The 13,918-nt window shown below is 36.2% G+C and overlaps 2 protein-coding genes across 2 annotated transcripts in view; both read left to right on the top strand.

The window, feature by feature from the left end:
* Positions 1-6,371: 6,371 nt before the first annotated feature.
* LOC125233944 (immediate early response 3-interacting protein 1) lies at positions 6,372-9,128 on the top strand. Its single transcript, XM_048140118.1, has 3 exons — positions 6,372-6,549; positions 6,648-6,749; positions 8,312-9,128. The coding sequence occupies exons 1-3, from the start codon at positions 6,462-6,464 to the stop codon at positions 8,365-8,367; spliced, it is 246 nt and encodes an 81-aa protein (XP_047996075.1). The 5' UTR covers positions 6,372-6,461; the 3' UTR covers positions 8,368-9,128.
* A 1,306-nt stretch (positions 9,129-10,434) lies between these two features.
* The window catches only part of LOC125233790 (protein fem-1 homolog CG6966), a 95,854-nt gene continuing 92,370 nt past the window's right edge, over positions 10,435-13,918 (top strand). Inside the window, exon 1 of the mRNA XM_048139894.1 lies at positions 10,435-10,691. Within this exon, the coding sequence (XP_047995851.1) occupies positions 10,632-10,691 (60 nt within the window). The 5' untranslated portion in view covers positions 10,435-10,631. The remainder of the gene's footprint in view (positions 10,692-13,918) is intronic.

Consider the following 13,918-nt stretch of genomic DNA (forward strand, 5'->3'; position numbering starts at 1 on the left):
GTCACCCAGCCATCCTAATGTATTTATGCCAACACCTCCGTCTACAACTTCTTACCGTAAGACAGTATATCGGGCTCCCCGGCCGAGGGTCTCCCTTTCCCCGGGTTATGACAGAGAGGCTCACAATAATATTGTTCGAACTCCCCCACCACAGCTTCCCAATGGCCAGGCCCTGAATGGTGCTTACAATAGAGTCACCCCTCAGGAGGACCTAATGGAGCTGTGCTTGAAGTTCCTTACAAATATCATCGCGAAATGGAGCGACATACTACCGGACGACGTTGCGCCTTTAATGGTCACACTTGCAGAGCGACTTACCTTTCACAACAATAGGTCACCAGGTCAATTTTTTACAATGGAATAGTCGGAGTATCATTCCAAAGAAACCTGAACTTACTCAGATGATCAATGATCATGCGGTGTCCGTTGCGGCCATCTCGGAGACGTGGTTACGTCCTGGGGCTCTTTTAGGGTACCGGGGTTCTCATGTCTTCGGGAGGACCGTAATGACGGGCGCGCTGGGTGTGCGTTGATGATTAAGCAATGTTATCCCTTCTGTCAAATTCCTCTTCCACCTCATGGGGATGGAATTAATGTCGTTGCCGCTAAGGTCATGGGCATTAGTTTCGTCTCTATCTATATACCTCATCCTGACCTCGATCTTATCCCGGAATTGTCTTCTATCCTAACCTCTATCCCGCCTCCTCATATAGTTTTAGGTGATTTTAACTCGCACAATGTTTCTTGGGGATCATACCATTCGGACAGGTTTTCGTTATCTCTGCTGGAGGTTTTCGATGACCTCAACGTTTGCGTAATAAATGACGGCTCTCCCACTCATCGAGTATATCCAGGTCAAAATCCGCAATCCGTCCCGGACTTGACCGCCTGCTCCCCTAATTTGGCGTCGTTATTATCTTGGACCGTACTTCGTCAGTCCTTTGGCAGCGATCACTTTCCCATTATTATTTCTAAGCCTTCATCCGTTCTCCCATCTCCGGCCCCTGAACCGCTTCTGAAATATAAGTTACAGTCAGCGGACTGGCCGAAATTTTCTCTATTTGTCGAAGGAAAGATTAAAGAATATTCAAACTTAAATAGCATTTCAGAAAAATATTCAAAATTCAAAAACTTACTTTTGGAAGCAGCGGACATGTATATCCCTCAGAAGAAACCCAGAAGGGATAAAATCCCTTCTCCACCATGGTGGAATGCTGACTGTACGAAAGCGGTAAAGGAAAGAGATGATGCAGAGCGGAGGTTTAATACATCTGGTGACATCATGGACTTCATCATTTTTAAAAAATATCATCACGCACCAAACGCCTCCTGTCTAAAACAAAGAAAAGGGGCTGGAAGGGATTCTGTGAGAGTTTGTCCCCTAGAACTCCTCCATCCCTGCTTTGGAGAAGTATAAAGCGGTTCAGAGGATCCTTTAGATCAGATGCTGTATCCTCGGCTGACAGCTCACTGTGGCTACCAGACTTTGCTGACAGACTGGCTCCGTCAACTGTTCCAGAATTGTCCTGTGTCATTATTCCTCCGATTCCCCCTTCGACAAGTAGCCTTGATGAACCGTTTTCATATGTAGAGCTCAAGCTGGCATTGGAAGGACTGCGCAACACCTCGCCAGGTGAAGATGGTATCCCATACAGCTTTTTGACAAAATTAAGCTCACAATCACAAGAACACTTTCTGGGTATTTTGAATCAGGTGTTTGATACAGGTGAGATCCCGGAAGATTGGAAGACTCAAATTATCATCCCATTATTGAAACCTGCTAAAAACCCAGAAGAGGCCAGCTCGTACCGGCCTATTGCACTCTCTGCAACTATGGGCAAGATTCTTGAGCATCTGGTTAAAAATAGGCTAGAATGGTATGTTGAGAGCAGAGGATTGTTGGCTAACACCCAATTTGGATTCCGTAAGGGTAGGAGCACCATGGACAGCTTAAATATTCTTACTACGGATATTAGACTGGCACTTTCCAATAATGAGCAGCTAGTAGGATGTTTCCTTGACATCTCGGCTGCTTATGACAATGTCCACCTTCCGGTGCTCAGAGCAAAAATGCTACACCTGAGCATTCCTGTGAAGGTGGTACAATTTGTCTCCAACTTATTCATAGGAAGGTCCATCAAGATACGTAGTGGCAACTCTTATCTCCCTCCACGTACACTGTGGCAGGGCCTCCCTCAAGGATCGGTTCTCAGCCCCTTACTCTACAGCATTTACACATATGATTTGGAGCAGTCTGTGTTACCGTTTTGTGAAATTCTTCAATATGCAGATGACCTTGTTCTTTATGCGTCGGCAAAATCTGTAGAGACATCTTCTTCAAGACTGAATATGGGCCTTAGCTACTTAAAAGATTGGCTGGAAGAGCATGGCCTGTCTTTATCACCTTCCAAGAGCTGTGTAGTGACCTTCAGTCGCAGAAGGACAATGCCCATTGTGGATATCCGTTATGGTGACGAAGTCATTCCCAATTATGAGTCCACCAAATTCCTAGGCATCATCTTGGACCGCAAAATGTCAGGAGAACCACACCTTAAACATATAAGTGACAAATGTGAGAAAGGGGTGAATGTTTTGCGAGCACTATCAGGAGTTTGGTGGGGTTCCCATCCTTATTGTCAAAAACTGCTCTACAACGCTATAATACGCAGCCACATGGACTACGGTTCATTCATTCTAGAACCATGTAATAAGAAACCCCTGGAAAAGTTAGATCTTATACAGGCTAAATGCCTAAGAATCATACTTGGTGCTATGAAGTCAACTGCAAAGAACGCCATGCAGGTGGAATGTGTCGAGCCCCCACTTGCACTACGTAGGCAGTATCTTGCCGATAGGTTCCTCATAAGAGCTCTTTCCAACTCCAATCATCTGCTGATCCCTCGCTTGCGGTCTCTTGCTTTAACGGTCACTGAAAACCCATATTGGATGCATAAGCCATTCCCTAACATCATAATAAGTTTTTCCAAAATAAATAATTTAAACCCTTTTATAATGTACAGCTCAGGAACAAACCCCATTTATGAATCTAAATTTGAAACTTTAATTTTCTCCCCTCATATCATTTTGGATTTGGGAATACACAAGGATGACCCAGGAGCGGAGAGTAAATTCAACAAGCTGCTAAGAAAATGGCCAGGTTACTTACCAGTGTTTACTGACGCTTCCAAAATAGATTCCGCAAACTGTGTTGGATCAGCAGTAGTGATTCCCAAATATAACATTGTCTTGATGTTCAAGTGCCCTCCACAGTCATCGATATTTACTGGTGAAGCCGTTGCTATCTTGGAGGCTGTAGCATATGCTGACTCCCATAATATTAAAAAAGTGATCATTTTCTCTGATAGTAGGAGTTGTCTGCAGGCTATTATGGGCAATCAGTTCAAAATGAAGACAAAGTACCCATTGATTCTGCAAATAAAGGCTTTGTTAAGAAAATGTGACACAAAGGGATTAAAAATTATTCTTGCATGGATCCCCAGCCATTGTGGTATTGAGGGTAATGAATCTGCAGACTCATGGGCAAAGAAAGCTATTGAGTTAGGTTCACCAGGCTGCAACAGTATATATAGTTATGACCTTCTTTGCAATGCTCAAACTGATTTAGTCACCACATGGCAAAACCGTTGGAATTCTTCCAGACTGGTAGTAGGAAAACATTATGGGCGCATTCAACAAAAGATTACTCGTAAGCCATGGTTTTTCAAATTTCGTACCCAGCCTAAATGGGTCACCTCAACAATATGTCGGTTGCGCCTAGGACCAGTTTGTACGCCTGTGTTCCTTGCTAAGATACATGTCCGGGATACTTCATTGTGCGAATGTGGGTTAGACGAAGGCACGGTGGATCACATTTTCTTTTCTTGTTCGAGATTCAATTACTCTTTGTATGACGTTTTACCTATTACTATTCCGCGACCTGTTAACTTCTATACACTTCTCGCTCTTATGGACCCTCCCTTAACGGCAATTCTTATTAAATATATACAAGTACATAACATAAAACTGTAAACTTCAGCCTTAGTCATTGTTAAAAATTGTATCTATATATATTTCTATGTTTTTTCTTCCTCTATTTCATCCGCTATGTTGCTTGCTTTAACAAACTGTCATCCGCTTCCCGCTCTTTTTCACTAATGTTGGTACAGTGTCATATGTGTCATGTAATATGTTTTGTTTTTGTCTGTGTCGTCCATAACATTGTGTTTTATTTTTCGTTCTAGGTTCCCGACCTATCCTTCCAAAAATTAAATCAAAATCACCGAACACTCTCGATAAAAAAAAAAAAAAAAAAAAAAGTCAAAAGTCACCACGACATTGGCAGAATCCACCTGGCTCAAAATAGCAAGGAGTAAAAGCCATGATAGGAAAAAAAAAAAAAAAAAAAATCAAATAATTTCTTCTTTATTCCACTAAACATTCTGGCAATGTTAGTCTGCAGACTGCACCTTCCTTTTTAAAACATAATATTTAATTAAAATTTAAAACCGCAAATCAACTTCATGAAATTTTTTTTTTTTTTTACATAAACAGCACAGACAAAACATATTGAAACAAAGAGTGAGATCTACATTATATAGAATAAAAATAAACCTGAACCCACTGTCGCCAACACAACAGAGATCACTTGAATTGAACATATAAGAAAAATACACCTTGCAACTGTCATACTTTTTTTTAAATCCATGAGGCAGTGTTGCCAAACCATAATGTTTATCCCAAGTTTACCCAAATTTATGTAATTTGACGTACAGACGCCATTAGATATATCTTTGATATATCGGAGCGGCGGCTATGGCGTTCAAAATTATTAGAACATGCCTGAACACCTTGACAACAGAGGTGTGTTGAGATATTTGTGAGCACCTTGACCAGGCTGATAATAATATGATGGCGACTGTAGGTAAGGCAACGACACAGTAATTGGTCTATTAAGGACGCGATTCAAAAATGCTTGTCAATCCTGAATTAACAATCAATCCTACTTAACAAATAGAGAACAAATCACTCAACTTACACGAATATGTGTTAAATCTAAAAAAGAAGTCACATTTCATTCCGATGTAAAACGAATAAATTCTGGCGTCCACAAGGAAGCGTCTTAGGACCGCTCCTCTTTTTGATATACATCAATGACCTGCCTCAAGTAATCACAGATAAAATAGTGTTATTCGCAGATGATAGTACAGTGATTTTTACATGCAAAAACCCTTTATCATTTGAGCAACACATAAATAAAACAATAGAACTATTAATCGATTGGCTACAAAAAATAATCTTTTTATCAACTTAAATAAAACTAAAACAATGTCGTTCAAACAGAGGAAAGAACAGCTTCCCGACTTAAAAATTACTTACAATGACCAGGTCATTGAAGAAACGGATTCTACCATTTTCCTGGGGCTAAACTTAGATAAAACATTAAATAAAACTATATAATATTAGATAAAACATTAAATTCTCCTACTTCAATAGTTATCGCCAACAATATCAATTAAAATCTAGATTATGAAATACAGCATTATTTGCAAAAAGCTTTTTTGGTATGGCGCCAAAAATTTATAATAAGTTACCTAAAGAGATTTTACAGATTAATAATGTAAATAAATTTAAAAATATACCTACTGTACGTACAAATTCTTAGTAACTAGAGCATACTATTCTGTGCAAGAGTTTCTCTCAGATTCGGGAAATTTTATTACTTTTTAACTTGCCATATGTACATATTTTTTACTATATAATTTTAGACTAATTGTTAAGACTTAGTTTATAAAGCTACATGTTCTCTGTAGCCATATAGTATTTGTATGCCATGTAGCGAAGCATAGTGATATTTTTCTATACATTTAAGACCTTTTGACAAATAAATGATTTGGAATTTGAAACAATGCCATATGCGGAAGGTCCATAACTTTATATGAATAAAGGAGTTAGAAGCTTGAGTGGGAAGAAGTTAATAATTATTTCTAAGGCCGGCAACAGACAGTCTTAAAAATTCATAATCTTAGAAAAGATTTGTATGCAAACTGACACTGACAGATCTGTCAGTGTCAGTTTGAACTGTCAGTTTGCATACAAATCTTTTTTAAGATTATGAATTTTTAAGACTGTCTGTTGCCGGCCTAAGGCTCCCCACAGACAGTCTTAAAAATTCATAATCTTAAAAAAAACTTGTATGCAATCTGACAGTTCAGATCTGTCAGTGTCTTGTCAGTGTCAGTTTGAACTGTCAGATTGCATACAAGTTTTTTTTAAGATTATGAATTTTTAAGACTGTCTGTGGGGAGCCTAAGAAAGGATCAATGAATTTCAGTTATTTTAGATCAAACAGCCCTGGTAACACTGGTTTGTCGATTTGTCAGTTTTACGTCAAACAAAACTCTCAAAACAAATCATTTCTATCTTAATTTAGCGTTGAATAAGGATTTTAGTATTATCTCGAAATGCTTACTTTGTGGAATTTGTTTGAAGCCTCATTACTTTGTCTCAATGCAGTCTGCGTACTTAACGAGGAAAGATTTATGCAAAAAAGTAATTATAACCTCTCTTCCCTAAATCCTGTAATTGCTGTTCTATTAATTATTATAATTATGTAGTCTAAAATGGCATGTTTATATTTCTTGTTTCAGTGGGATGGGGAGCTCAAAGTCATAGTCAAGGATTTGAAGACCAATCAACAGTGAAATACCAGATACTAAACTTAGTTAGGTCCATAAGAACAGTAACAAGAAGTAAGTACATGTTATTATTTATAATACTTATAGGTATTAATTAACTTTGAAAGTATTGTAAAACTTGAAAATGTCACAAATTGGCTTAAAGACCACAATTTACAGATGAATCTAAAAAAAACTAAAATCATTCAATTTAAACCACATCAAAAACAACCTTTGGATCTTAAACTAGAAATAAACGGTCAGTCTATAGAAGAAGTTGACGAGTTCAAACTATTAGGCATAACAGTAGATACTAGTGTTAACTGGAAAAACCATATCCAAAACATAAAAACGAAATTATCACGGTTTGTATATGCACTAAACATTCTGAAGAGAAATACAAGTTTTGAGACTGCGCTAACAGCATACTATGCATATGCCCACGCATGGCTCCGATATGGTGTGATCTTATGGTGCTCAAGTACTGACGCCGATGATCTATTTATTATGCAAAAGAAATGTGTACGCATTTTGACAAATACTCAAATACCGAACAGCTCCCGTCCTCATTTTGTAAAATATAAATTACTTACATTACCGTGTATATATATACTGGAATCGGCACTTTTTGTTAGAAACCATTCGGAATTATTCAAAACCAAAGGAGAAGTATGTAACACTAATAGTAGATCAAAAAACCAGCTATCCGTACCAAATACTAAACTAGCTATGTGCAGAAAGGGTCCTCATTACCAATGTATCAAAATTACAAATAAACTCCCAGACAGATTAAAACAAGAACCGAATGATACAAAATTTAAAAATAATCTTAAAAAACTTCTTTTAGAGAAAGCGTACTATACAATAGACGAATTCCTAAATGACCAAACACTGGAATAATATTACCTATAGTACCTGTACATACATGAATTAAATTGTCCCTCCTTTTAGAACCTACCTATATTGTTATCGCTCCTGTAATAATTAGTGACGAACATACTCTTCCTAAAATATCTGACCTTGGAATTAACCTTGACATAACCATAATATTTATTCAAAATTGTTCTAATGTTTCCAATTAATTTTATATACTTATTGCTATAATTAGCTATATTTATTAAGTAAAAAATGCATGCACCTAGACCTAAGAAATATTGAATACCCTTACAGGGTGTCATGTACCTACCTCTTTAATGTGTAACACCTAATGTATTATGAACATGACTGCAATACAATAAAGAATAAAGAATAAAGAATAAACTATATCATTACTCTTTCCTGGTAATTTCAAGACAGAATTTATGTACAACTTTTATCAATTCTTTTTCAGTTTTTTTTGTGTGATTCAGAATTTGAATCACTTGGCTTTTTGTTTCCGGTCTCATGATATTAACCTTTTTCAAACCATCATCAATCTAGAAGATTTTTCAAAAAAATGCAAATGTGTTCAAATGAATTCCTTTAATTATTTGTTTGAAAACAAATCTCATTTCCAAAACTCCAATCTTATTAAGACATTTGATCATGTTGCGATTATTGTAAATCAGTACAGTATATCTTGCTACTTCCGGTAAAGGGTAGACAACATAATTTTATTCATACTCATCTCTTAAATTTAATAATTTTTTTGTTTACAGTCCCGCTGATTCTGCTAAACATACTCACAATAATATTCAAGTTACTACTGGGATAATAGAGATAAGATAGAAGACTCAAGATATAACAAAAATAACCATAACAGCTGCTGCTTTAAAACATGCTCTTATTTAAACTATATAAGGTCAATACTCAATACGGATTTAAGTGTGTCATAAGGTGAAGTGTGTCTGGCCTCTACATTTGGCATTTTAACTCATTGTTACAGGTGGTGCGAGTTCATACTTTTGCTACTTGCTACTCACTATTATTGGTTAACGTTTGAAGGCTCAATAAACAAGGATCATTGTTTAAACATTTGAAATGTGAAGGCCAGACACAATTCTCCTTATGACTCACTTATCCATATTGTGCTTATCTTTTTACATGAAATGAAAATTACATATTGCGAATATCTTATTAGAATGTTATAATAAGTAAAAGACAATACTTTATTTAGGGATTTTTTTTTTCAATTGAATTCTGAGCTTCAGAGGGCCTACTGTACAGAATTTCGCAAATCATTGTAATTTTTCTTTTATTTTCAAATTGAGGTGAAACTATAATAACAGAGAAAACTAACTGCAATTTACTAGCTATGGTTTTGGCAGTAAGCTTTTAGATTTTGTGCCGAATGATAAGTCCGGGTTCGATGGGCCGACCAAATGTGCCTGTTCTGTGTAAAGTGTTTGTTATCCAAAGTTCATCACTTTAGTGTATGATATCAAATAATCTTAACAGCTTGTTACATTTTAAAATCATGGAATTCTGTTGATGTAAAAGTGAGTCAGTAATCGTAAGAACAAACATTATTCCTAATGGTTGTTTTATTTCCTATAATATATACATTTGTTAGGTTTCCTATATCCTATAAATCTCATTAAACTCTACAGAACATTATTATATTATTATGAATCTTTTTCTAGTGCAAAGTAGTACTGTAAAACGTCGTACGATACTCGTGTGAGGAGGGAATTCGTAAATTTAAAACACTTCTCTCGGTGGTTTTGTATCGCCACTCGTTTTGAATTTCCTCTTTGCCGCTCTTGTATTGTAATGTACTACGTACAGTATCATCCTTGTGCAAGCGTCATTATTGAAGTTGTCTTTTATTTTTATAAATAAATAAATTTAAATTCGACGTATTTTTTTACGCTTGGCTCCCCAGCTTGGGTTGCCATGTAAAATTTATGACTTTGACAGTTAAATGTCATCCATTTTATAATGTTGCTAGCTTTAAAGACATACCGTCAAATTGTAGGGAAAAATAGTATGCGAGATAACACAACGAAAAAAACAGGAAACGCAAACAAGTTACTATAGACGTTCAATCAAATCTCGGCACTAAAAAATGGAGCAAAACTTGAGTTTTTCTATGTAAATTTAACCTTCACCTTAAAAATTAACAATAAAATTAAATTGTTTAATTTCTCGCACTCTTAGGACCAGTTGCATCAACCACATTTGACAGACACATAATCGTCATGCAGCAGAGATCTATGGAACTTCCTATACAATACGACCGGTCTGGCTCAGTCGGTAGTGACCCTACCTGCTGAGCGGCGGTCCTGGGTTCGAATCCCGGTAAGGGCATTTATTTGTGAGATGAGCACAGAAATTTGTTCCTGAGTCATGGTTGTTTTCTATGTATATAAGTATGTATTTATCTATTTAAATATGTATATCGTCGCTTAGCATCCATAGTACAAGCTTTGCTTAGTTTGGGGCTAAGTTGATCTGTGTAAGATGTCCCCAATACAAATTAACGAATGTTTTAACGGTTTAGACGGTTTGATGCAACCGGCCCTTAGCCTAGCTCCGTATCTATCACAGCCAATTACGACTTAATTAAGAAATCAAATGTTATTTATTAATTCAGTAACAAATATTTGACATACGCATTTCTAAAATTACTGTTTAAATAAATATTTGTAGGGTTATAGGAAACCGTATACATAATAACGAAATTAAATTTTGTTTCACGTTTCTAAATGCACACTCCATTTTTACTCCACATGGCTCTCAAAAAGTGTTCAGAATGGAAATTAAAAACACTTTACGGTGTAGGGGATTTTTCAATTCCTAAACATGGCAACACCGACAAAATGGCAGTAATGGTAGACCGTCGTCGTCGCGGTGCAGCTGTTCGATAAGAAAGAAGTCGATCGGAGTGTTTTGAAATAAACCACGCATTTTGGTTGCTTGCATTAATTTACCACGTGAATTAGTGAGTTTTCAATGATTATTACCAAAAGGAAGTGTTGTTTTTGAAGTGGTAGTTTAATTATCTGAGGATTTTGCGTCGCTCAGAGGCAAAGCAAAATGGATTTCAAAACAGCCGTTTTTAACGCAGCGAGAGATGGGAATTTAACGCGATTGAAAGTAAGTATTAAATATTAAGTACACTGTAGAGGCACATAGTTCATTAATAATGTATAATTGTAACATCGACATGTTGTAAGAAATATTTCCTATACTTACGTAAATAGTCTATATGCCAAATGAACTGAGAGGGTAACTGTAGAAATTGTGCACAGTTACCTGCATTCCGGTTGCTATTTACGAAATTGGGGTACTAAATGTTGTAACGTTACAGTTGATATGTGGTTCATGATGCTATTTTTGTTCCAAGTTGGTTTTAATTTACGCCACGTGCTTTGGTATTTGCCTTCAATTGTTTTGCGAATTAATAACGTCCTGTAATCTGCTTTTTATTTGTGAATTATTTCTGTATTGAGGTATAAATATTTATTTCGCACAGCTCTTTAAATTCCTATATTAGGCTCATTAACTTTTCATTTTCAAAACAAAACCAACACTAATAAACTATACAACACTATTTAAGTAATTATCACACATAATTCTCCAGAAAATACCACACCATAACAATAAGTTAAATTCACAATACAGTCCAATAATATTTTTACTCTGTTACACTGAGAAATAAGGTTGTGTAAATATGTTTTTGGAATGTTGCCTAGGAAAGGTGTCTGAGAACTGAACTATTTTGTTACTAAACATTTTTTTATTTGTACAATATGTACACTTTATTTAAAAAAAACCATGACATCACAATACATTCTTGGAGTTTAATCTTTTTTCCACACTGATACAGGCGGGTTCTATGCTCCTGAAAACCGGAATATAATGCATAATACTTCGGCCCCAATTAACTTTTGACACTTTGTTTTGTCAATTTGACGGAGCTAAAATGATGCTGGTTCATTTGAAACCTGATTGCTTGAATGCTATATGTTAAAGTTGTTTTTTCATAGGTGTTAAAATTGGGTATGTCATTCTCTTGAAATATACAAATCTCTGTTGTTGAATGTCATATTTTTTATATCTACAGTTTGTACAATGACTCATTGAGTAATGATTGTTTGTCTCAAGAATCTTGAATTATGGTTGAATAACAATAAAGGTAAATTCTGTGGCATGTTAAATTAGGTGTTAATTTTATGCTTTATTTGATTTATGTGGCCTGCCCCCTTTCTCGGTCTAATTTAAATTGTATGCCTATGTAGGACTACAAAAATGAAAATGTTGTGTTAATAATTTGTATTCCTGCCCTAGATTCTGCTTTTAGACATTTATGTATGAGACCAAATTTAATTAATTCTATACTTTGTTTGATGTTAATGATAATGACAGTAGTGACAAAGCCATTATTAATAATATCATTAGTTACAGATTGGCAATATAAATTTTGATGTAACAATTTTGGGTCCAGAATGTAAACCGAAACTATTTGTGTATTAGGTTCTATTTGTTATTATCGGAGTCAGAGTGTTTTCCAGCCTCAGCCATTAAGGTTGACTGGTAGAGAATGCCTCATGGCATCACGTTCGCCTTTTGTACATAAAGTTTGTCTTTTGTGTAATAAAGTTTAAATAAATAAAGTTTTCCAGCCTCTGATTATTTTTTAGTAATCAAACCACACAAAACACATTTAAATATAAATTATAAAATTAAATAAACTAAGAACAGGAAATGAAACAAACCAGCTAATAGCCATTCATTAAATTTATCATAATTATTTGAGTAACATTGCAGTGTTGAACAATTATTTTACCTTTTCTAGATCTTTTGTATTATGTGGCCAGTTGATTATAAAATCTGCTATTGTACATCATGAGATTCCTAGCCATACTAACTGCCAACATTAAATTTCATTACATACCAATGGCTTCTCAAGGTACATATTAACATGCCTTATAAATAAACAACATATTTTTCAATACTGGTAATATTCCTAGCACCAAAACAAGCAATATGAATAAAATTCTAGAATATTTCAAGCTTTATATTTACATCACTCCTTTTTTAGGGAGTGTACAAGTTTCTAATGGGTTGGCAACGTGCATGTGACACTCCTTGAGTTGCAGGCGTCCATAGGTTACGGTGATTGCTTTCCATCAGGCGGACCGTATGCTTGTTTGCCACAGACGTAGTATAAAAAAATATACATAGGGAAGATTTAGATATTGAAACTGAGCATACAATCTCAAGTATGAAATAGTAATTTGTTACAAGATGCAATCAATGCTTACTGTTCATTTACTCGAGAAAATTTACATAATAAAAATAAGCGCGTTACAAAAACACGGAGAAACTAAAAAGCAAAAAATAATAAACCTTTGAATTCAGATTTCTTATTAGATTGCAGTAATCTAAACATCCAAATTATAAACAAATCAATTATTTTTGTAGTCGGTACCAGACCTGTTCGTCGCCTTGCTATTTCCTGTTTGCCCCACCCAACCATACGCAGGCTGGCCCCTGCGGGGGCCAGATGGGGTTCAAATCCTGGTAAGGACTTTCTATTTGTGTAATGAACACAGATTTTAGTTCCGTTCCATTGTCATGTGTATAAATATGTATTTATCTATCTAATTATGTGTATATTGTCGTCTACTACCATAGTACAAGTTTACCTTAGGGTGCCTTTCCACCAGAGATGTGCTATGTGGATGTGTTTGATATCCGCCAATCAGATTAGTCGAACCCATTCCCACTAGCGCTATGCTTTGTGGACCAATGAACATGATTGGTGTATATCAGACGCATTCATAGCCACGTAGCGTAACACATCTCTGGTGGAAAGGCACCTTTACTCTGGGGGCTAGCACCACACCTCGGACACTGGCGATCAAATATATGAAAGAGGCGCGTTCTAGCACACATTCTATGCTCGTGTAGGTGAACGCGTACTATGCTTGTATGAGTGAGATATAACAGGTCGACTGTTCGCGTTTTTGACAGGCGGTAACTGTGAGGTAACCGAGAGGGGGTGGGCAGCACTTTCAGCGGGGAGCGGGAGTGGCCATACTGTACGATAGTACTCTTTATTATACTGTGCTAGCACAATCTGTGTAAGATATCTTCTAATATTTATTAAAATGTTGTACGTAACTGACTGTACATTATGTCACAGTAAATTGAGACGTGAACGTGTTCAATAACATCCATAACTCAGCTTCCCACGGGCTTCCTCGTCTCTAGGAAGCGGTTTTGCCCTTACATAACTTCAGGGAAAGGAGACCTGTACCTGCTTTGTGATTGGATATACATATACACGGTGCTCGTGAGCATTGCGAGAGACTTTA

This window comes from Leguminivora glycinivorella, chromosome 15 (assembly GCF_023078275.1).
Source record: "Leguminivora glycinivorella isolate SPB_JAAS2020 chromosome 15, LegGlyc_1.1, whole genome shotgun sequence".
Lineage (NCBI taxonomy): Eukaryota > Metazoa > Arthropoda > Insecta > Lepidoptera > Tortricidae > Leguminivora > Leguminivora glycinivorella.

What these genes read in the sequence shown, in the direction of transcription:
- LOC125233944 (XM_048140118.1), top strand. Translation starts at nt 6,462, where the DNA reads ATGCTTACTTTGTGGAATTTGTTTGAAGCCTCATTACTTTGTCTCAAT. An exon ending in GGAAAGATTTATGCAAAAAA is followed by an intron (nt 6,550 to 6,647) that starts GTAATTATAACC and finishes TTCTTGTTTCAG; the next exon opens with TGGGATGGGGAGCTCAAAGT. An exon ending in CATAAGAACAGTAACAAGAA is followed by an intron (nt 6,750 to 8,311) that starts GTAAGTACATGT and finishes TTTTGTTTACAG; the next exon opens with TCCCGCTGATTCTGCTAAAC.